Below are 23,300 nucleotides of genomic sequence, written 5' to 3' on the forward strand. Positions count from 1 at the left end.
AGGCCCACGGCACGCGGTCCCCCGCCTTTGCGCTTTACCTCGACCAGGTCGTTCCTGTAATGCTGCGGGTCGCGCCCGTACCAGTTCGCGGGCAGTTTCCGCCCGGCGCGTCGCACGCACGTTTCGAGATCGTCCACGTTTAGCAAGGGCAGCGGATCCAGCTGCGTCAAATGGATCTTTCGAACTAGATACTCGACGTAATGAATCCTACAGGAGATACACGGAGGATCTCGTTAGCGTTCGGCTGGGGGGGGGGGGTGAGGGTGAGGGTGAGGTATAGCGAAGGACGGTTTCGCTGCGAGAGATCGCTCGAGAAAACGCTCGGAATCGCCGTGCGATTGGGAGCGACAGCCCCGATATACTCGCGCGTGAGCGAAATTCTAACGCCGATCGGCGAACGCGTCGCGGAATACCTATTCAGAATGTAGCGAGACTGAAGGGTCTTGATTTCGAAGAATTACTGAAGTAACTTTATTTGATGCGTGAAACTACAATTCTCAATAAAATTAAAGGGCCACTTAAAATCAGCGCTAAAAAGGACCGAATTCAAAGTCACGTATCTTTGCGAAAAATGAGCGATGTTTGAAAAAGCGTCTTAAAGCCTAATACTGTAACCAGGACTATTTGTGAAAATAGTCCTGGTTGTTTAGGAAAAAAAAAAGAGATACATATTTCGGTATTCGTAATCTTGACTGATAATTTCTGTAAAGAGTTGCTAGCAACTGTTGTGATCTGTAATTGGTGAAACGACAATGATGGAGTTTCCTCGAAACACGTTTCAAACTTTTGTCTTTTAGCTTTACGATCCGCTAAAACTCAGCTTTTAATTTTACAAATAAATTTGTTAATAACACGTCTAAGACGTCTTATCGCGAATACCGCGGGTGTCATTTGCCGCGATGGGGGGCTCACCTGCACAGACCGGCGTGGCCCTCGACGACGTCGGAATTGCACACAGCGTCCACTACCCCGGTCGGCGTTTCTTTCTGCAGTTGCACCTTGCACCTGCGTTCCCCGACCGGGCCCTCGGTGTCGTAACCGATGCCGTTTTCCCTGAGCAACTGCTGCAGCTGCGCCGGCTCCTTGTCACGAAGGTAGAAGAGGCAGTTGCGCGGATGATGGGCGTGCAGGCCCAGTTTGGCGCAATAAGGGCTGACCGCACATTTCGCCCCCATCATGAAAGCCTTGCCGCAACCGCAGCAAAACTCATATTTACACTGGCTGCACGTGAAATGCATGCAACCTATAAAAATTCACGAGCCCTCTTTTTTTTCACCGAGCTTCGAAAAATGTTCCTGTGATATGCATATCGAATAATTTAGAAAAAATATCTCGCCCCATATTTTTTAAACTCGTCCGAGATGGATAAAAAAAAAATAGCGCGGTATTAAAATGGTCCGCGTATATTAAGATAATATTTGGAATCAACATTCATTAATTCTTGCATTACCATATTGTTTTTGCAAAAGCAATAACTACTGGCGACGTGGTTTATATTTCACAATTTTTATGTAGTAATGATTTTCGTTTATATTTCACAATTTTTATATAGTAATGCCAAATATTTAACGTCAAAGAAAGAAGAAATATTGTGAAAGAGCAACTTTAGAAGATATATATTACATTAAATATACTTGCGGAATTGGGAATTAAATAATACAATTTCACAGTAAAGATGAAACTGAATAAAATTATCTTTGCAGTAAAGCGTAGCAGTTATAATTACCTCCTCGAGATAGAGAATAACGGAATTTGCACTTAGGACAGTCGATGCCATTGTCGGCCAGATGTTGGGCCAAACCTGCGGCTTGATTGTCGGGATCATTCTCGTCCTTCCAAGCGGCAAATTTCTCGCATGAGAGTCCCTCATGTTGTTTCTCCCACTAAAAATAGAGATGTTAGAAAATAAATTATTGCTTCATTGTATATATAACACAAGCGCAATCGGAATCATGAAATTATGTTTTATACATACCGGTCTTCGGCAAAAGGCACAAGTGACAGATCGACAGTCGGGACAGATTAAACGCTTCTGGTCGGGATTGGCATAAAATCCGCTCGAACACTGGAAAATAATAAGTAATTTATTTTTAAATAGCGAGTTAAATGAAGGTTGCCTCATATTAAATAATTACCTGAATGCACCACTTAAAATTCGGATCTTGCATTAGAGTCCGATCTCTGAGCTTCCTTTGGAAGAGCTCGTGAATCGGCGGATCCAGCAGAGTCTTCAGTTGGATGTCCAAATTGCTGAAATACTCGAGAACCTCGTCTTCGCTCGCGTCTTTGAGATTAGGCTCCTTGCAGTAGGGACAAACGGCATCTGTGATGTTCCTGTCGCTGATCTGAATGGTGAAATAATTCTTCGCGCATTCGTTGCAGCAGCGATGTACGCACTTCAGCATGGACACAATCTAATTGAGAAAATACCGACAAGCGTAGCACAGGTAGAACTAAAAAATACGCTTTGATTCCTGCTGATATTTTTTGACTATTTTAACAAGATAAGATTCATAAAAAATAAGACTTGCAAAGATTATTAAATCCAGACGGAAAAAAATATGATATATTTTTCGCGAAAGTCGGTCTGAAATTAATCAAAGGATTTTACTTTTCTTCAGTTATTCAGATTTCTCGCTTCGGCGACAACTGGATACCCACTTGACTCATCGCGAAACGACCGGTGCACAGCTCGCACTCCTGCTGCAAGAAGGCCAGCGCCGATTCCACGCTGGGGCATTCTTTCGCGGCCTGGAGTGCCTCGGCGTCTCCGAACTTGAGGGCCAGCAAACTGGCGGCGACCTCGGCCTCATCGTAATTCGCGGCTCGACCCTCCGCCAGGAGACGACGCGCTATTCTCTGCACACGTGACGGACATAAGATTGCTCCGATATCGGCACGTACGCAATTTCCACATATCGTATAAAAAGGGAATCTTAGCTTCGTCTACAAATCTCGACCTAAGAAAAACTTGAGATCTATCGTCTATCGATGTAAACATTTACAACAAGGGCCGTGCGTGTAAATCGTTACAACTTAAAGCGGCATTTTGGATATTATGAAGAGCATTGTTGCGCAATGTCGACAATTTCGCACAGTTCGCAGATGAAGTTAAATTTTAAATTCAACAGATAAGTTACAGAAGATAAAGTAAAGTACTCTGTTGCTCATTAGCTAAATCAGCAATTAAAAATACTTCGAAAGTAGGAAGTTTAAAGTGTCCGTCATGCAAGAGGAAGTAGACCGCGCCAACGTCTAGAAACGAGCTCTTTTTCACTTGACAAATGTAAAACTTTCGAAAAACGTAAGTTTCAGCTGAAACTTCGACATTTTGCCTACTACTGAAATGAAGCCGTTAATTCATATATTTACAATTATGCGTACACAACATTAAATATTTTACATCTAAAATGGTGAATATGTCCAATATAATACGTCTTTAATTCTTAAGTGATTAAACACCATCATATTTTAGAAGATGCGTAACATTTTTTTTTCTTGACAGACAATGAATTATTTACGACACAATACTTACCTTCGCGTTAGCCACATCTCGTCACAAATGATTAACCAATGATTAATAAATGGTGAAATGATGAATCAATTAACGCGCGGTTAAAACATTGAGAGGACACCTATTTGTTGCGTTCGATTCCCTTTCCCACCCAATTGGCATTTCGAGCTGTTTGTAGACATTGGCCTGCCAACGGTGGAAAAGGCCGGTTCTTGGCGGCGCAAACATTCGCGAGGACTTATTGGCAACTGACGTTTCTACGAGGGGAGGGTCGTGTGTGTCACTTGGCAATTCTCGTCTACTGACCTCCCGCTCCGTTTTGGGAGATCCTTGTCTCTTGCGCCCGATGCTTTCCACGTGCGCCCTCACGGCATTCTCTTCGCCCTCGAACCGACGGATGCAACTGGCTACGAGGGAAAATCGTTTCTTGGGCGCTCGCGCCCGATCCACCCCCTTTAACGTGTCATCTTTCTCAATTTTCATCTCTTTACTCCCTGTACTCGCCCTTCGACCTATCTTCGCGCGTTTCTCTCGTGACTCATTACTCGTGATTTTAAATGTCTTTAGAGTATCGTTCTGCACTACTGACTGATCTCTTTCCTTAGTTTCGCTCGCGTCTTCAAGCTTTATCTCATTCTTCTTCGAATCATTCTTTTTTGACTGGATATCTTCCTTAGATTTTATACTCTGTCCAATCTTTGTCGAAGACAAAGCTGCCGCTGAATCTATTGTAACAACGTTAGAATCTGTTTTAAGATTCTGAGAAACTTTTAATATATTTTCATTAATTTCCGCGTTTATTTCCGGTCGAGGTAATTCAATGACCGTAGTGGCAGCTTCTGTTGGTGTCTTTAAATTATTTCCTTCATTTTCTTGCGTGACCTGAGGGTTGCTTTCTGTTCTGTTCGAAATGCTGGCTTCGTTGTGTATTATATCGTTGGTCTCTTTATCAGGCATTTCAAATTGTTCCGAAGTTTCGACCCGTTCATTCGTCTCTTCTTCTTCGGACGGTAGGTCTTCGTACACATCTTCTTCCGCCGAATCTTCGAGCTCACTTGACTTAATCTCCCGTTCGCCGACCGAGTCTTCGGACGACGTGGAATTATGATCGTGGCTTTCCGTCTCGTACGAATAAGTGACGTCGTCACTTTCCTCGGATTCGCTTGTGCGCTCCTCTTCAGACTCCGATATTTCAGATCTTATCTCATTTAGCGTTTTCTCCAACAACAACTCCGCGTCCGTGAACTCCTCGACGGAATTGTATTCCGAGTTATGATCAGAAATGTACTTCGCCGTACCTGTGTCTTCGTCCTCCTCAGAATAGTCGGAATCGGAGCTGAAAGGATCCGAGCTTTCTTCGATCGCGTTTTCGACTTCCAATTGTTTGCCGAGATCCGCGGACGGATCGTTATGCCTCGAGTTCGACGCTTGTGAATTCTCGTTTAATTCCGATTCTATTGACTTAACTTTCGGAGGTTCTTCGGTTTCTTCACTTTCCACGGCACTCTCTTTACTCTCTTTAGCATGATTCTCATCCAAGATTTGCTTGTCTTTCACATTTTCTGTAATTTCAATCGCCCTTCCGTTACTAGATTTAATTTGATTTCTCATCAGTTTGTTAGTATTCTCAGAATCAATTTTCCGCATGGTTGGCGGGTTCAATACGTTAGTACTTTCCTGAATTTTTAAAGATAATTTCGAAACTGCCTGCGACATTACTGGCAATTTCGTCGATCCACTCTTTAATAAAGACGTGTCATTTATTTTAGAGGGATTTGATAGGGTAGTGTCTGTTGCTCGCGTGATTTTTCGTTGTTTTAGAATGGGTATTTTCGACGGTAAAGACGTTTTAGGTTTTAAATCATCTTTCTTCGTTTTTATTAGAATTTTATCATCATTCGAGATTTCACTTTTGTTATTTATTTTTTTTACTGCTTGATTTTCAAAAGCCTCCGCTTTTATACTTTTCGAGCCTCGCGGATTTTTATTTTGGACATCTTCAATATTTTTGTTTTTAGAATATTCGAGCGAACCCTTTTTAGAATTTTCCAATTTATTTCCATTATATTTTTTAACAATAGGCAATTTAGTTTGCGATTCGGGATTACTCGCGTTATTAACTATCGATATTTTTTCTGAACTGGACGTAGCAACTTTTTTATTATCATTTACTTTCATGCTTCCTGTAGTTTTTGGCACAGTGGTGTTATTTAATGACTGTTTAACAATTTTGTCTGGTATTTCTGACGGTAAAAACGTTTTAGGTTTTAAATTATCTTTCTCCATTTTCATTTTATCATCAACAATCGATTTATTATTACTGCCTGTCTTATCGCTCGCGATACGCGTGGACTTTAAGGGTTCTTTAATTCGCGATTCATCGGACTGCATTGCTCGATTCGACTTTTTAGCAATCTCGCTGGCCGTTGCTTTCGCTTTCGTGACGGTCGTACTGTACGGACTTGCGCTTTTCCGCGCTAAATTTTTCCTCGGTGCGCTACCTGATTTTTTTACTATCTTAACGGGCGACTTTCTTCGGACGATCTTTTTAAGAGGCGATCTCGATCTGTACTTCACGACAGGTTTTGTAATTACGCTTTTACAAGATTGATTTACTTGGTCTGTATTTCTTTCTATCGAGCTCTCGTTACTCGTTAATTTTGACGATGCCGGTTCAATTTGTTCGTTACGTGCGACGATTAAAATTTCGTTCCCGGACGAATCGACGTCTTTCGCATTCTCTTTGCCGATCGTATCAACGCCTTCGATCTGATCTATCTCGCGTTCGGCGATATTCGCGATATTTTTTATCGGCGCGCAATCGTTTACCGTTGTTACTGGCGATTCCGATATCTTTATTTCAAAGGTGTCAGGTATTCCGGGCGTCACGTCGCTGACATTCGCTATAATGGGATTCGGGAAAGAGTCTTTGTTGGCTGTTGAAGCAATATTTCTCCCCTCGGTCGGCGTTGCGAAGAATATATTGATATTTTTAAGCGCATGTAAGATGTTCCTTGTTGTTGAATTTGACGTTTGCGCGTCCTGTTTCTTGTCATCGTGAGATTGAGAAACTTCATCTTCGAGATAAGGTCCCTCATCGCGATCGATGGGGTACGAAATACTTTCTTTCGATTCTAAGGGGAGAGCATGTTCGACAGATAAGGGAGGAGACGTGTTACCTGACGTGTTGTTATTACTATTTGATAATTCGCGTAATTGATCGTGTATATTTTCGTTGGAAGGCTTGTTAATATTTGTAACGACGTTTTCATCGACAGTAAGTTTTGAAGTTTCGGGATCGTCCAAGCTGTTTGATATTTCAAGATGCGAAGTATTTTCAGGACAAGTATTTGCTTCGACATTATTTTCTGAGAAAGAGGTTGACATTACTTTTGCATGCGTTATGTGATTATGTGGAGGTGCAATTATTTCATGATTGTCTGTCGGATTTCTCGGATTGTAAAAGTGCAATTTATCTTGATTTGTAATATTTGCAACATTTTGTGAATCTGTCATAGATTGAATGTCTGAGGTCGGTTCGATCATTGAACTGTCAGATTTTGCCGAGACAAATGTAATTTCCGTCCCTTGATCACGCAGATTCTTTAAATCCATTTTTTCGGGGGCACGCGAGTGTGTTAATGGCGATAGGATATTTTCATCGATTCGCGATTGAGTAATGGATAAATTATTGACCGTATTTTGTTCAACGGGCACGTTTTCTTTCAATGTAGTTTCATTTTTGTCGTCGCTCGCGGGAGTGTGATATGTGACCGAAATTGTCTGTTCTACTTTTTCCGAAACGTGCACCGCATTTTTCGAAACGATCGGCTTTGTATCATTTTTATCATGATGCAATGTCGCTCCGTGATTATCGAATATTTCGATGGGCGGTGATTTAACGTCGAGAGAATGATCGGGTACCTTTGCGGGAGATGAAATTGACGAGGTTGGTGATGTTGAAACATGCGCGCGAGATGAATCGTTTGATTGTCGTTCGTCTCGTTTGTTAATATCCTGTTTATTTGATTGCATATTAGTCACGTTCGTTATTACTTCGCACGAAACAGCCGGATGATCAGCGTTAGAATTATGCACGATCGGATCATTTTGTGAAACATTTGTTTCCGTCGTCGATTGAGAGACCGATTTTTCCGCGTTAGAATCGTTTATAGAAGCTAATGAACTTTTATCTTGCGACGAATCACTTTTTAAAAGTGGATCAATGTCTGTAAAGGCGTTATCAGCGAGAAGCTTTTCATGAGATGCTTTTTCGGAAGAGCTTTTTGCTTCCTTTGATGATGATGACGTATCAGTCGAGCTATCGCCTGCGATTGTAAGCTCGAGAGGTTTCTGAACGATAGATTGATCATGCGTTGAAGATGCTGTTAACGGTTGCACATGAGAGCTCGATGATTCACCTGAATGCATTTCCTCAGCTGATCTTGCCTCCGACACCGTTTCGTCCTCGACAGATTTTTCTTGATTATTATCTCTCGCAGGCGTGTCAACTATCTCTAAAGAATTCTTACGTGAATGTATTTCCCTGGCGACGTCCGGCACTTCGGCTATTCCTACACTCGACGCTGCCACTTCATTCGCAGTCTGTGATTCTTCGGGATTGTCTTTGTCCATTAAGTCCAGCGAATCGGAAAACGTTTCGGATGTCAGATCCGTCGCGATGTTAGTTTGCGAAATGTTAGACTCGTTCGTGTCTGTACGTACCGATCTGACATCCTGATGCTGTTGCTTAATGTCTGGAACGCTCGAGCGGGACTTTGCCATCCGAGAATCCGGAAGTTTAGATCTGTCGATCTTCTTATCGGCAATCTTGCTGCTCCTCAATTTTTTAGAACTTTTGTCCGGATGTTTATCTTTTCGATCCTTCTCCCGAAGCGATCCTTCTTCCGGTCCAGTTGTGTTTTCAAGCACGGTTGCAGAAACAGGCATTTCTTCGTCAGCGTCAGCGTTCCTTGGTGCGTCGACGTTCCTGTCGCTGATTTCGGCCTCAGACACGCCGGTTTTGGGGTCATCGGTCTTCATATCGTGTAAGGTATTTAATCGATTCATAAGTTGCACGTCGGAAGTTACGTTGACATCACCTTTCTCGGGCGACAGCATTTGCATCGCTGTTATGAACGGCGTCAAAAACTGCTGCGGCAGCGATTTCACGGCGGATAGTAGAGCTTCCACCGCCACGACGTGTGGCTCGTCGTTCTGCCTGGGGATTTCCCTTATGACACGCTGATCAGATTGCTCCCGTGTGGCAAGATCCCTCTCGGATGCGTCCGCGTGTGCTTCCTCCGTCACGTTCGCCGTGGCTGCGATCGAGGATTCGTCTCGCGTTGATGTCCGCTGCGGCAATATATCGGCTCGTTGGGGAACACTCGAATTCGGGAAAGAGATACGGAGTGCGTCGTTCAATTCCGCAGACTTCCCAACTTCGACGAGTGACTCGCTGCTGTTCCCCGTCGCGATGCTCTGTCTCCCTACATCAGAAGGTAATTCAGGACCACTCGAAGTTTCCTGACGCGCAGAAGGGGACTGACCCGGTTCCGTGTTATTCGTTGTGTCAAGCGCAGAAGTTCCATGCGGTGAGGATACTTCAACTCCGACGTTATTTGGCGATAGTCTTTCCTGTTCCTCCGGTGAATTCGTAACTACCGTCGTCACTGCAGTTTCGTCGATCGATGTCGTCGAGGTGTCGGCATGCATTTCTTTCGTCTTTTCGTGCGACCGCGCGGTCTGTTTCACCTCGACGTCGTCGCTTTCACTCTTCTGGCCATCAGATTTTGACAGCTCGGATCCGATAATTCGCACAACAGTCTTATCAGTGTCAATCGTCGATGATTCTCCGTTCAAACAATCATTGTTAATTTTCGAGGAGTATTCAGGCGAGGAGTCCATTGCACTTGTCTTCGCGAGATCATTGATTGTGGTTGCGGGAATTTCCGTGGGCAACGCGGCATCTACTTGATCCAGGTCTTCTGTCGGTTTCGTAGCGTTCAACGAGTACTTTGAGTCGTCCCGCGAATCTACGGTCGCCTGTTCTTGCCGCGTGATCGCAAGATCGCTCGGTTCCGCTACGTCGGGCGCTTGTTGTACGGCCCTTGGGACCAGATTTGGATCGATTAGAACAGTGGGCTCATCGGAGCGGTCGTACAGATTATCAGACTTATTATTACCCAGTTTGTTCGGGGGATCTTTCTCGTGTCGCCAGTTATCGGTCAGTTCTCTGAGGGCTGCCAGTTGCTTTTGAAAGTCGGCCTGCAACGCCACGAAATGATCAACAATTGGTGACATTACCTGCTTCTGCGCCTCCGTATCGGACACATTCGGAACTTGTTCCACGGGACCTATTTCCGTCCCGCCCACCGCACCCGCTGCGTCTGCAGCAAAAAGAAAGACCGGTGCATGATCGATGATCTTTGTTTCTTCCTCGAGTATTAACTTGCGACTTTTTCGTAAATGTGGAGATACAAATAAAGTAATTAATCTCTCAATTTAATATATTTTTCTATTGCGCGTAGGAATATAAACCGTTTTTTTTACCGCAAAGTGTAATAAGCAAAGAGTAACAATTTCCAGATTGCATATAAAATAAAATAAAAAAATAATATCTCTATATATTTTTAAAATACATAAAATATTGAATAATAAAATAATATATATGAATATTGCTTATTATATAAAATAATATTAACATATCTAAGTATCAAAAACATTGGTAAGCGCTATGAAATTATCATGATCAGTGTAATCGGTGTGTATCGAAAACTTCACTGACCTTCGTGCGGTGCAGCCTCCTCGTTTTCCACCCCGACCGGAGGACCCCAGATCCTCATTAAAAAGGGCTTGAGCTGATTCTTTTGCAGCTCGAGCAAAGTGGCGTCCTCGATACCGGTATTATTGTCGAGAGCTCTGACAACGTCCGCGAGCGCAAAGTTTCCCTTCGCCATGATCTGTTCACACTGCCAATCGAAAGGACGACAAATCAATATTGATGAAAGTGTCGTAAATCCGTCGACAATTTATTAGATTTTTCCCTCGCACGCACTTTCTGTTGCCTGCGTTGGATGGCCGTCGCGACTGCGTTCCACATGTCACCCTTGACAGATCGCAGGGCCTCTTTCGCCTCGGCTGGCGAGAGCACGCCGATGCTGTTCTCCTTCAATTCCTTGCCCTGTGCGGTCACCAGGACCTGCACTGTCTCCACCAGATGCGGCCACTGCGTCTGAAGCCACTCGATCGGATTCGGGGCACCTTGTGCCAATGCGACTTGGACATCGTCGGTCGTGAATCCCTGCTTCTCGGCTTCCCGCAGGATCTCCACTATCTCCAGTCCTTGGCGCGTCAACGTGGAGATCCCTTGGCTGGCACTGGGACCTGCCTCCACGTATCTCGATTGGCTGGGTTCCTGAAATCAAAAGCACGTTGCTGTTAACGATCGTCTCATCAAAAATTGGCAAAAAGCACGAAATTGCAATGGATGTTACTTGATCTATTGGTAGTCACAATCGCAGGGGGTTCCGCCATCACAGATTATCTTTAAGCGTATGTCTAAATTAATACCAGGACTAGAGCAGCAGCTGTAAATGTATTACGCAAATAAGCATGATAAATATACAAGTAAGAGCGATCTATTTAAGCGGTTGGTGGATGCTAAAGAAATAAAAATATCCTGCCTACGTTCACACCGAGGCTAATTATCGCGACGGTTGGATTGAGGATGACGAGGTGTACATAAAAATCCATCAGGCTTGTAAGCTCAGTTCGTAAGCGAGTTTACCCTGGAACGATAATAAAGGTGAGACGAGTCGATGGAGTTTCTTCTGGTCCGCTCTCTGCTCCTCTGCCCGGTTATCAGCTGCTGAAGATACTGTTCCTGCAACGCTCGCGGATACAAATCGGGACTGTTTACGAATCCGGCTTGTTCCTGAAACAAATGCTCCGTCTTGTTTCCTTTATTAGAACACACAAAGAGCGCGTTTTTTGATCATATATCAACGTGGAGGATGCAAGGCATTTTATTTCTCTTCATAGAATACTTTAGTATCAATGATTGTTTATAGGCAAATTTCCGATTGCTCTTATCCAACATTTAATTAGGCTTTAATTTATTCACAAATTTATTCACTACTTTTCGCTCACCTCACCGTCGCTATCGTCGTAATATAAGTAACTCTTTGGTGTTCCTACCGACGCGGATCTTCCGAGAGTCCCTTTTGCAGGGAGATAGTCGTAAGTCTAAAATATTTCAATATAAAATTTATTTTACGCCATTTAATCTTTTGTTTATATAATCTTTTCGTTCATATTCGAGTAATATCTTGCTTATACAATTCTTACTTGGGTCGAGATACTCTGCGGCGGAGGAGATGTTCCCGTAGACACCGAATGGCTCTTCGAAAGTTTTCCTCGAATCTTTTCCTCGCGTGGCGTCGCGTTTGTGTCCGCTTTAGAAGTATTTGCAATCGAAGAAGACGTTAACGCCGAGGACGATGCTTCTAACGACAAGTTCTCATCGACCGGCAATGGCGCGTCTGTTGACGCTTCTTTTGCTTGCGCAGCTACGGCCGTGATCGTAGTTTTAGAGTTCTCTACGAGAGAATCATTGTCTGGAACAATCGCTTCTGAAAATCACAAATTTACTCATGATTCAGTGCGATTCTGAATTATTTCTTCCTAAATTGTGATTTTAAATATACCATTTGATTAATGCTACTGTGTTTCCTTACAAGTGTACAAGATGTATATCTTTTTCAGGGTCATCCGGAAATTATATAACATTTTTATCGTTTCTGGCGATCGAGAGGAAGAATAAAATTGCGAACTAAATACTGATTGGAGAATTTTTGTGTACAAGATTTAAATATTAGTAATGTATTGCTCGTGCCGAATTTTTCTTTGTTTAATTAGTGTACTTAATTAAAAAATTTGCTAATTTGCTAATTTGTTAGGGTTTGTAACAATCGCCACAAATAAATATATCATATAACTAAAATATATGGCATGCCGCTTGTAATTATCAATTAATATTAGTAACAATATTAGTAATCTAATAGTGCATTAATATCCGAATATAATCCGAAACTAGTACACAAAATATCGACGATTTAAAGGGCGATTTTAAAGGGAATGAATTTTAACAAATTTTACTGTTGCATAATTTTTTTGTTCATACTAAAACAAATCTTTTGCCGCTGACGCGTTTCAGCGTCGTCGAGCCAAATGCTCTGGCAGTGATTTCCATCAATGGTCTGCCCCGGAACAAAAGGAACATATGCCAAATGCACGCTCGTGCTTGAAACCGTCGCATCGCTTGAATGAATAATATAACGCCTCAGACATGAACAGAAGATGGCCGAATTTCAAATACGACTATGCATTTGGTGTCGTTGTAGCGTTGTACGAAAAACAGTTTCCATGTCTCTTTATTATTCATCCAAGGGAATACATCGAAGGTGGAGAATAACCAGTTGTACGACTTATGACTGCCGCTTTACGTAAAAATAAAAAAAAATAAAAAGAAACGGAAAGACAGAGAAAGAGAGAGAGAGAGAAAGAGAAAGATAAACGTGTACAAATGTAATCCGGGTCATCCGCATTTCTGGACAGGAATACGCGGGTGGGCATCACATAGAATGGAAGCGTCACGCGTGACGTCACTTGGACAACTTGGTACCGAAGGAAAAGCTGATTTTGCGCTTCGGTCTACCTTTATTCTTGACGGATCCGCTGTCGCCGCTCTCTTCGCTGTTGGAGATCTTCTTGGTCCGCTTCTCGGGATCGCCGACGTTGTTCGACGCCTCGTTCTTCGCTCGTGGCTCGATCGGGCCGGCCGCGGCCGCGGGGTCATCGTTTGAGACGCTCAGTGGCAGAGCGCTGCTCTTCGTCTTGCAGCAAACCACGCAGACGCGATCGTTGATCTTGTTGATGAAAGTACAATGCTCGCAAGCCCATTCCTCTTTTGGAATTTCCATCTCGTCGATTTTCTTGGACGACGCACTCGTACTTTCAACTGTGTCTCTCTTTGCCTTTGGCTCCTTCTGAAGCTGAGATGTTCGCGTCTGCTGTTTCGTCTCAGCGTCGCCCTGTTTCTTCTGTTGAACTTCGGCAGTTCCTACCGAATCCTTCGACTGACGGTCCTTATCGATCGATCGCTGACGATCTGTAACTTGAAGATCACCCGTTTTAGGCAGGTCTCGATCTTCCTTGTCCTCCTGTTTTCTTATCGGTATTTCCTTGGAGGGCGTTTTTCTAGAGCCTTGATTGTCGGATTCGAACGAGGATCTGCCGGAACTTCGTTTGTTGGAGGTCCGGTCTAGATCGTCAAGAGTGTCCTTTCGTCGGAATGACTCTCTTCTCGCGAGGAGCTCGCGCTCTCGCGAGACATCGCGCGTTTGTTGCTCTCTTCTTGTCGAGCGTGATTCGATCTCATCCATGTTCGCGCGATCCCTATCTGAATGTCCTCCTTGAGAAGACTGTCTTTCCAGGAGACGCGTTCTTTCTCCGGGTGTTCTTTTCGGGGAAGCTACATCTCGAGAAGGCGTCTTTCTGATCTGACCGTCACTCTCGAAGGACGATCTACGAGAATCGCGACGAATAGAGGATCGTTCCAAATCGTCCAGCATTATGTCCCTTCGAAGGGACGACGCCCTCTTCAAAGCGTTCTCCACCCTCTCAAAATGATCGTCAGAAGAGCTCGTAACTCGTGCTCGACCTGGTGTGTTAACTTTTCGATCGGAGGACTCGTCGTCGGTACTTCGCCTTCGGCGGTCGCGATAAGTTCCGTTTTGTACGCGATCCAGCCGAGGATCCACCTTGGAAGTCGAGCGGTCATCGTGGTTGTAACGCCGTCCAGAAGAGATAGTGTTGCTCTTTTGTAATTCGTCATAGCTTTTCGGAGATGTCGAGTATCGTTTACTGGACGGACTTTCAGACCATTGGTCCTCGGCATTCGTCATTCTCTCCTCAGATATTAATCTCCTGAAAAAACCCATGATCAAGACGTGATCGTAAATAAAATATATGTGTTTAAAGTTTAAATATTGATAAAACTAAATTTATTTCGCAAAAATTAAAATTCTATAAAATTATGAAAAAATTAGTTGTTCTATCAAAGTAATCAATAAAGATAAAATATAAGTTAATATTAATTGCCAAGTTTTGAAATGAAACGTTACAAAATATCATCGTTAAGACAGTAATGAACAGTTGGTTGATAGAATTGTTCGCCAAAAGTTCCTTAATGTGTCTATACATATTTGTTCACAAAGCTTTGTAAAAATAAATCTTTCTAAATAGTATCTATAATATCGTTGTAGTATCGATATTTTTTAAACATCTAGAGAAATCTTAATAGAGAGAAATTATATTTCTTTTAATAGTCTATCTCAGAGAGAGTTTTCCCCACTTACTCTCGTCGACCTCTGGACACGAGACTTCTGGTATCTTCGTCATGATAATTTCGTTGTCGTATGCTTCTGGGGACGCTACCGCGTCTACTTCTGGATCCACGGGAAAGTCTGTCGTCCACATCGGACTCGTCGGAGTTCTCGGAGCTTGCGTCCGACGGTGACCCGGGCGACCTCCTCGATCGCGGTCTCGAAGCGTAAGACTTTTTGGATTTCAGGCTGGGAGACGGAGACGCTGGCCTCGATCTTCTGCTGGATTTGACGCTCCTGGCCGGACTGTGCCCTCTAGAAAGAGATCCTGGATAATGCGGAGGTAGCATTTGCGCTGACGGATAGCTCACGGGATATCCCCACACGTTTGGATGATGCAGGCTCACGTTGGAGCCTCCCATCGACATATCCCAGGGGTTGCCCGGCGGGTACCACATCATCGGTACGCCGCCGGGGCCGAGATGTGCCATCGATTGGGCCTGAAACAATTTTATCTATCACGAATCTTCCCGTACGCGTCAGGTTTAAATATTTTTAGTTTGATACATTGTCTCCTTTGAGTGTTCGAAGGATAAATCAAGAAGGAAAAATTAATAACAATAACATCGATAATAAAAATAGACTTAACAACATTTTTGTTTGAGATGAACACTTGATTGAGAATACCTGATGCATTCCTGAATTCCACATATGAGCTGCGGTCAAGTCGCAAACGCTGGCTGATTGTATCATGGTTCTAGGTGGCGGCGGAGGTGGAAGTGGAGGTGCCGGTTTCGGACTGCCTACGCTGAGTGGTCTTCCACTCAAAGTATCCCTCGTATCAGCGGACGGGTGTCGTCGCCTATTCGCGTCTTGAGCCCTCATCACTTCTTGATATTTTCTATATCTCTCCTGAAAAATCGTAATTTTTTATTCCAGTTTCTAAAATAAAGAATAAAGTTGTTAAAAACTCAACAAATGACTAAGCCATAGTGGAAGAATATATCTAAAATTGTAAAAAATGGAAATAATTTCACGAATATACATAATAACCAATTTGTTTTAACGAATAAGTTACAATTTTGATTTAATCAATAAATAATTTATAAATCCTTATTATTTCATTTTATTCATTTAATAAAATGCAACAAAAGAAAAAATTTTTGTAATTCTTGAGAACTTCTTTATTCACAAATATATTTCATGATCTTGGCGATCTTCCAGATTCAATTCTTTGAAAGTAAACGTCATTTGTTCTTTAATAGTTAATATACTTTTATATTATATTATAACCCTTTTTACCTGTAGAGTAGTCATTTTGTCTGTTCCTGATCCAGAAGCATCGTTGGAAGATGTGTTCAAAGTATTCGTAGATTTCGATACTCTTGCGCTCGAGTCCGACGACGGTTTTGCATTGGAAAAATTGCGCTTCAAGCTCCCGACCTTGTCGAGCAAAGGGAGTTGCGCAGATCCTTTGATTAGCGCCGATTTAGCCTAAGCGCGAAACTTTAACTTAATTACATATCGTGGATGTAAGGAGGGAACAACACTCGGAATAATGTTGTCGAGGACTGTAGATGTTCGTTTGTGAAACAGCGCTGATATTATTATTGAAAAAAAAGGTGTCAAGTTTAAATAATTATGACCATGGCAAATGTTAATGCTCTTCTCTAGAAACAGAGTCTTCTAAAAAATAACATAGGCTTAAAAAAAGAAGAAATAAATAAATAAATATGCAGCCCGACTTATCTCTGGATATCAATACGTCGAGAACATTGAAAACAAAAATCTTAATGTAAATAATACGCCAAGAAAAATCTGTCATTTTGTGAGCGTGGCAGGTTCAAGCAGCTGGATGGATATAGGCCGTCTATGCTGAAAAGAAGGCGGGGTACACCGAGTGTAAGAATAAGTCATAGTGGTACCACCGTAACGGTACGGGAAACACGGAGTGGCACGGATGCCGATGGAGGATTATAATCGTGTGCGAGAATGATCGTGTTCACCGTGTTCACCGTAGCCTACCATATTCACCACTCCAGAGATCATTCGCGGTAAAAACGATTCGATTACACGATGCGACAAATGCCCGGCATTACGACGGCGCGGACGCGCCACGTTCGTCTTTTCCGCGTCATTACGCCAGCGACAGAACTGGAGGAGAGAACGGGTTCAGTGAATACGGCAAATCAGTGTCTTGCGGTAACATGGTGTATTAAAAAGCAACACGTTAACAATGTACAATAAAATCTGAACGTAAAATAGAATCTGGATGTAGAACAATATTCAACGATCATTTAAAGCTCGCAAGGGCAGTAACACTTGAGACACGCCTCGGTGTGACGTTTTTGAGTAAGAGCTACGTCGGTCGTTTCGACCAACAACGTCGAAAGAGACTCGGCATTCGGCGATCCGACTCCGTGGACACCCGACGCGCGACGGAGACGAGGTCGGACTTGGCGGATAAACAGCTCTCCCGTGACCCGGAGTTAGTCACTGATCCAATCTTGGCGATCGTCGCCAAGAAACAGACACTTGATCGCGATAATTCATTGGCCGTATAGCGCAACCTGATCTCCATCGTGCTCGAGTGATCCCGAGGCGAATCTCCTTGGACGCGCGGACGCTGAGGAACATCGTGGACTTATATCGGTCGACGACTGGCGTCGGTGCCTGGAAGAAGATTCACGAGCAGTCGGGGGATTCAGGCCAGGACGCAGCCTACCTGAGTGGTCTTGCGATTCCTCCGCGGCGGTGGCACGGGCGGGGGATGCAACAGGTTCTCCCCCTTCGGCGGGAGCGGCGGTCTGCTTCTGCTCGCGTTGTCGGTCAGGATCCTTCGGCGGACGTGGCCCCTGCGCTTGGGGTGCTTGTGGTTCATGTCGTCGCAGGCCTCGCAGTAGTTCTCGTTGCACGTGTCGCAACGCGCGAACACGTTCTCGATGCCGCACAGGGCGCACTTACCGGCGTTCGATCGGGGCGTCGAGGGTGCCTGGGCTTGCGGTCGGGTCGGAAACTCGATGATCTCGTAGTCGGGGTCACCACAGTCCCCGGTGAGCGACGGCGGCGGGATTTTCGGGGGCGTCGGCGGTCGACGATGCTGCTGATCTGCTTGCTGCTGCTGCGCCTTTTTTTAGTTTTTTTTAAATGTTTTTATTTCAGAAATCAATACTGCATCAATATGATTAAATATATTTATTGTGAGAGCAAATAAAAATATATAAAACAAGTTATTTTGGCAAATATGTATATCTCAACATTTTTTTATTTTCTACAACAATTATAAAATTGAGAGGTAATCATAAGTAAAAATTAGAAATAAAATATAGCTGAAAGAGAAACCTACCATGACCCAATGGGGCATGGATCTTGCCATTCGCAGTTTGGTGGACGGATTCGATATGGCCATCGGTCGCCATTTTTCAGCTCCCGGGTTCTATGCAATAACAACAGAACTTTATTAATTTCTTCTTTCAGAATTATAGCAATTTATTTCAGAAACATGCAAGAGGCATTGGTGCATCTCATCTCGTCATGCTGCACTTATAACAATCGCGAGTAAAAAATTCCATTTATAAGAATTGCAAAATAATGGTTTTGCATGTAAGATACGCGTTAAAAGTATTATATATAATAAAATTATTATACAATCAAAATTATTATAGTCAAGTAGATTTAAAATATAGATTTAAAAGTAGATCCAGCAACGACCATGTACAACGTGGGAATAATAATGCTTCGTTAAACCAGAGTATCAAAAGGCTAGGCGACTTCGAGGAGCTCTTTCTGGCAGTTTTTCTACCGCCATAACAGAGTGCCAAGTGTGAATTGATGTCATCGCACCTTGGGCTCGCGCGCGCCCGAAGCCTAAATAATTTCGGCGTCGTTGCCGCATAATCGAGACTGTACAAGTGGGCATCGCCGCGGCGAAAGCGTGACGTCAGAACGGTGATCCACCGCCGGAAGCTGGACCGACCGCGGTCTATTTTTGCGGCCGGGAAAAAGCGTGTTCCGCGTCTAGAAATAAAGCCGAGCCGCGTGGCGCGCGACGCTATTTTTTTCAGGGCGTGGGTGACACCGACGACGATATCTTTCTTCCTACGCGAAATATCGAACATATATAATTAAATCTGTAATAAATATATAATTAATTCTGATATCGAGATATTTTAGATCGGATCTTCAGATAGAACGTAATTGGTGAAAAGGCAGACGACCTAAATAAATCGGTTTCAGAAATATCTGGCATTTGCATTTATTTATCCATAGACCTCGTCCTCTGCCCACTCGTCTTGTTACATCCTTTATGATTATTGAGTCGCAGGTCGCAGGAGCTTGTTGAGTAAGTTGATTAATAACTGAAGAGATAACGTCCGCATGACATTATCCAAAACGGAACAACAGAAATAAACGTAGCCGTGCCGTGAAAAGCTTTCGCTCGGGAGCCGCGACGAGACGGGAGTTAGTTTCTTGAATTAGAGCCGTTCGCGTATCTTTAGAACGTTCACTTCTTCTGTTCTTCTTGTAACGCACATTCTTTTCGATTTTTATTTCCATTTTACGCTGCAGGGGAATCCGCGACAAATGGAAGTGTATCTACGAGCACGGTGTGCCAATTATAATTTATAATTTCCTCGTTAAAACTTCATGGCGTAGCGTCATAATATCGAAAGAGAGTAAAAATAACATTTATTTAATAAAATTGAATAAAGAGATATACAGCATATATTATTTATTTATTCTATTTATTTACTGTTAAACTTTTCCTTTACAATTGTTCCTCTCTATCCCAGGTATTTTGTCCCAAAGCGTGACGGGATAAAAGAAAGATCCAGAAATGCAAATCGAGCGTGCATCGCGAAACTATTTCTCGTTGAGATTGCATACGACTGTGCAAGCTGGAAATCATCCAACTTCTAGTTTATCCGAGAGAATTTCTATCCGCGAACTTCTTTCACGCATCAGACACGTCTCGCATTTTATTCGCGTTCGGAGTTCAGACGATTTAGTTGCTAGACCACCCGATGCTATTTGAAGATTCCGTTTATGCTTTCGTCACACTTCCGGCAGCGATGCGCGATATCGCATAGTTACGGAATAATTAGACAATGGTTAGCACGCGAGGCGCAATCCGGTAAGGGATCTCGGAACCGGAAGTAACTGTCACAGTCGGTACCACGGAGTTACAAGTTATACAGATAACACGTATGCGCTAATTCGCAAGTCTAACTTTCCGCGTAGCAGCGGTATGAGAAACTGCTTTATCTTTCGTTACGTTATTCCAATAGTCGCTGGTACCCGCATAGGGTAGATGCACGAATACGGCACTACGACTACTACGAGACTGGTAAATGTGAAGTAACGAGATGGATTTTGGACGCATTAAATTATTATCCTCGGGACGAATTCATCTTCTTGTCTTCTCTAATTAAATCAAAACATTTGACATTTATTTGAAAATTGAAGAATCTAAAGTTCAAGGACCTCTTATTTGTTCCCGGAGAACTTTGCAAAAATCTGTTAAATATTTAATATCATAATTATATATAACATTATAATTAAATTGCGCAAGAATTTTTTTTTATTATATTCTTGTTTATATATCTTTGAAAATGAGATTATTTGCACTTTTTAAAAACAGATAAAAACGATGTTTAATAATTAATTATCTTGTATGACACGCGCGCGATCGAGACAACGGTTCTTTGTTCGATATCAGATACACAAAAGGTGCAGAGGTAATCTAATTGATCTCATCTCTTAAATCAGATAATGCGCACTCGTTGACGCTGCTATCCGCATTGTGCCTCACGGATAGACAAAGTTAAATGAACGCGCCGTGCGCACTCCAAGTCGATGCACCATGCGAGCTCCGATTTAGATAATCCGTATCCACGACACGACGGCCGACCTATCGTCACGTCACAGACCGTTTCGTGGACCACGTCGACAAAGCACTGAGATCTTGGGGAAATTGGCCAGCAACGCTTTTTCTATTAACGGCGTTTTTTCGGAATATTCCTTATTTAAAAAAATGTCGCTCACGATACAATTTTAAATTTCTTAATTATCTGAAACATGTGGTATCACGTCCATTTGTTTATTTTATTGTCCTTATTGCGAACAGCGTGTCCCTTTTCCCTTTTTAATTAAGAAGAGGAAAAATGGCGATACTAGAATACTGTTACAGAAGTCTTCAAAGCGGAAGATGCACCAGGGGGGGGGGGGGGTTGCACTCGGAACGCATATCGGCACTCACGTTCATGTGGGACACCTCGCCGGGGTTGACTTTTCCGGTTTTTCTCGGGAACTGGTCCGCACGGTACTGGGCCCTGTCTCCGATGTCGGCTTGGACGGCGCTGCTCGTCCGCGGGCGGCCGTTGCATCGCCGCCGAAATCTATTTCCGTAACGCCGCGTCTGCTGGACCGCTGCCATCGTTCCCGCCGTGGTCTCCTCGTTCGCGTAAATATATCGCGATGCTCGCTGTGTGAGCGCAGCTTAGACGTTTAGAACTTAGACTGGTATATTGCTTTAGAAACTACAACTACGTCCGTCTTGTTCTCCGAGCGAAAACAATTGGCCACTCTTTTCTTTAGTTCTTTAAACAAGCGGATATTTAGATGAGATGTTTACAGAGCTTCTTGGTTCCCAACACTTCAGTTAGTAAAATTTGATTTAAAGTTCTAGGGAAGTCTAAGAATTAATTTTTAAGAATAAAGTTATTATTATCTTAAAAACTAAAAAAAAAATTGTAGGAAAAGGAAGAAAGAATTTATCTATAGCTCCTTGCTTCGGGCAAAACAATAACCGTTCTTTCCCTCAATTCTTTGGCCAGGCAATAAAGTATTTGTAGCTCTTCTCGTTTCTCAATATTACATTCAGTTATTAAAATTAAAATTAAAATTCAGAAGCAGTCATTCTGAAGAATGAGACTACAGTTACCTTAGAAACTAAAGAACTTTTGAGAGAAGAAAGAAAGAAGGAACACGCTGATGTACAGCATCAAGAAATCTGCAATTATGTAAATCGCACGAGAATATATTAACGGAATGCCGATGCGATATTAGCCCAAGTTGACCGGTCGCAGTTGACTTATGTCCAATCCGCAAATTTACATGGTAAATTTGTTGGCACGCCCTACCGTCACCGTGAACATTCGACGTGAGAGGATCATCACACGAAAGTGTTATTTGCTCATCACATTCCAATAAGAAGATACGATACAATTCCGTTGACTTAGGGCCGGTTTCACCATCTCCGATTAACTGTAACCTTCGATTAAACTCACTCTTCGTCTCTTTCTAAGGGGGACAGTTAGAAAGAGATGAAGAGTGAGTTTAATCGAAGGTTACAGTTAATCGACGTTGGTGAAACTGGCCCTTAAGCTGTAACGTGATTCTTAATTGACCCTGCTGCTCCGCGTCGCCGTTGCTTATTATCCTTTAGCCTTACGAGGCATGTACTCCGCATGTGCACGGAAACGAGCTCGGTGCATTGAAATGTTAGAGCTAAATAGAGTATAACAGAGCGTATAAACTTCTGGTAACGGTCGGGCAATGTGTAATCTGTCGTTGCCTCTATTGCCTCTATTGCATCATTGCTTCTCTCTCTCTCTCTTCCCTTCCAGCAAATCGCTTCCCACGTACGCGCGACATTCACGCATCCGTGTGGGCGCGCACACGCGCTCTTACGCGCGCCGATCTTGTACTTTCTGCCTAGAAATGGTGACTCCGAGGAAGCGAGTGTGATACAAGAGACATTTTTAAACGCACGACATCCGATGCAAAACGGTGACCTTTGCAAATTCACGATCCACAAGTTGCAGCCGCGCCGGTAAACAGCTCGTTCTATTCAATTCTGTATAGCGTATGCGTAACCGGTCCTTGTAGCTATATATTTATTGCAACATCTGTCGGATCATCGTGCTAAGTCACTACATTAAGTCATTACACGTGCAGTTGCGACATAATTATGAGATAACTCTAACGCACAGCAAATAAATTTTACAGTTATTCTAAGAATATTATAATATCATTTGCATGGAATTACGAACGATATATTTTTTATAAACGTATTTTTATCTATAATTAGAAGATCTTTTATCGTCGTAAGTCTCATGAAATGCTAATCCTTCCGGAATTTCTTCATAAAATCGGCACAATTAATAAATCGTTCAGTAAGTAATGGTCTTCTCTTCTGGTCGCAAGCTTCTGACGCGCATAGAAAAATATTTTAATTTCTCTTCCTTAAAAAGAAAATAGGAAAGAATCTGTTCTCAAAAGCAGCATCTGGTTTCATACATCGTCGCAGGCGACGATCCCGGGTCCTCGCCAGGTGAGCGCGCACGGGAGAGTGACCGTTACGCAGGTAAGGACGCAGGTAGGACGCAGGTCGGTTC

General features: G+C 43.1%; 1 protein-coding gene across 9 annotated transcripts in view; it reads right to left on the minus strand.

Moving 5' to 3' along the window:
• Lubel (Linear Ubiquitin E3 ligase) overlaps positions 1-23,300 on the minus strand; it is a 45,244-nt gene that overhangs the window by 1,812 nt on the left and 20,132 nt on the right. For 2 of the 9 annotated variants that reach the window (XM_071709496.1, XM_071709498.1), the window contains exons 1-19: positions 21,161-21,797; positions 18,248-18,337; positions 17,627-18,028; positions 16,204-16,395; positions 15,589-15,813; positions 14,935-15,401; positions 13,233-14,503; positions 11,864-12,147; positions 11,666-11,761; positions 11,304-11,450; positions 10,572-10,931; positions 10,302-10,485; positions 3,821-9,903; positions 2,662-2,859; positions 2,136-2,414; positions 1,976-2,065; positions 1,727-1,883; positions 913-1,243; positions 39-207 (exon numbers count right to left, since the gene is read on the minus strand). In XM_071709496.1, the coding sequence (XP_071565597.1) occupies positions 39-207; positions 913-1,243; positions 1,727-1,883; positions 1,976-2,065; positions 2,136-2,414; positions 2,662-2,859; positions 3,821-9,903; positions 10,302-10,485; positions 10,572-10,931; positions 11,304-11,450; positions 11,666-11,761; positions 11,864-12,147; positions 13,233-14,503; positions 14,935-15,401; positions 15,589-15,813; positions 16,204-16,395; positions 17,627-18,028; positions 18,248-18,337; positions 21,161-21,337 (11,202 nt within the window). In that variant the 5' untranslated portion in view covers positions 21,338-21,797. Of the gene's footprint in view, positions 1-38; positions 208-912; positions 1,244-1,726; positions 1,884-1,975; positions 2,066-2,135; positions 2,415-2,661; positions 2,961-3,820; positions 9,904-10,301; positions 10,486-10,571; positions 10,932-11,303; positions 11,451-11,665; positions 11,762-11,863; positions 12,148-13,232; positions 14,504-14,934; positions 15,402-15,588; positions 15,814-16,203; positions 16,396-17,626; positions 18,029-18,247; positions 18,338-21,160; positions 21,802-23,300 lie in introns of those variants that run through there. The other 7 variants (XM_071709500.1, XM_071709495.1, XM_071709503.1 and 4 more) reach the window with 7 other exon arrangements.

This window comes from Temnothorax nylanderi, unplaced genomic scaffold (assembly GCF_030848795.1).
Source record: "Temnothorax nylanderi isolate EJ_2023f unplaced genomic scaffold, tnyl_v1.0 TNYL_tig0077_pilon, whole genome shotgun sequence".
NCBI classification, from domain to species: Eukaryota; Metazoa; Arthropoda; class Insecta; order Hymenoptera; family Formicidae; genus Temnothorax; species Temnothorax nylanderi.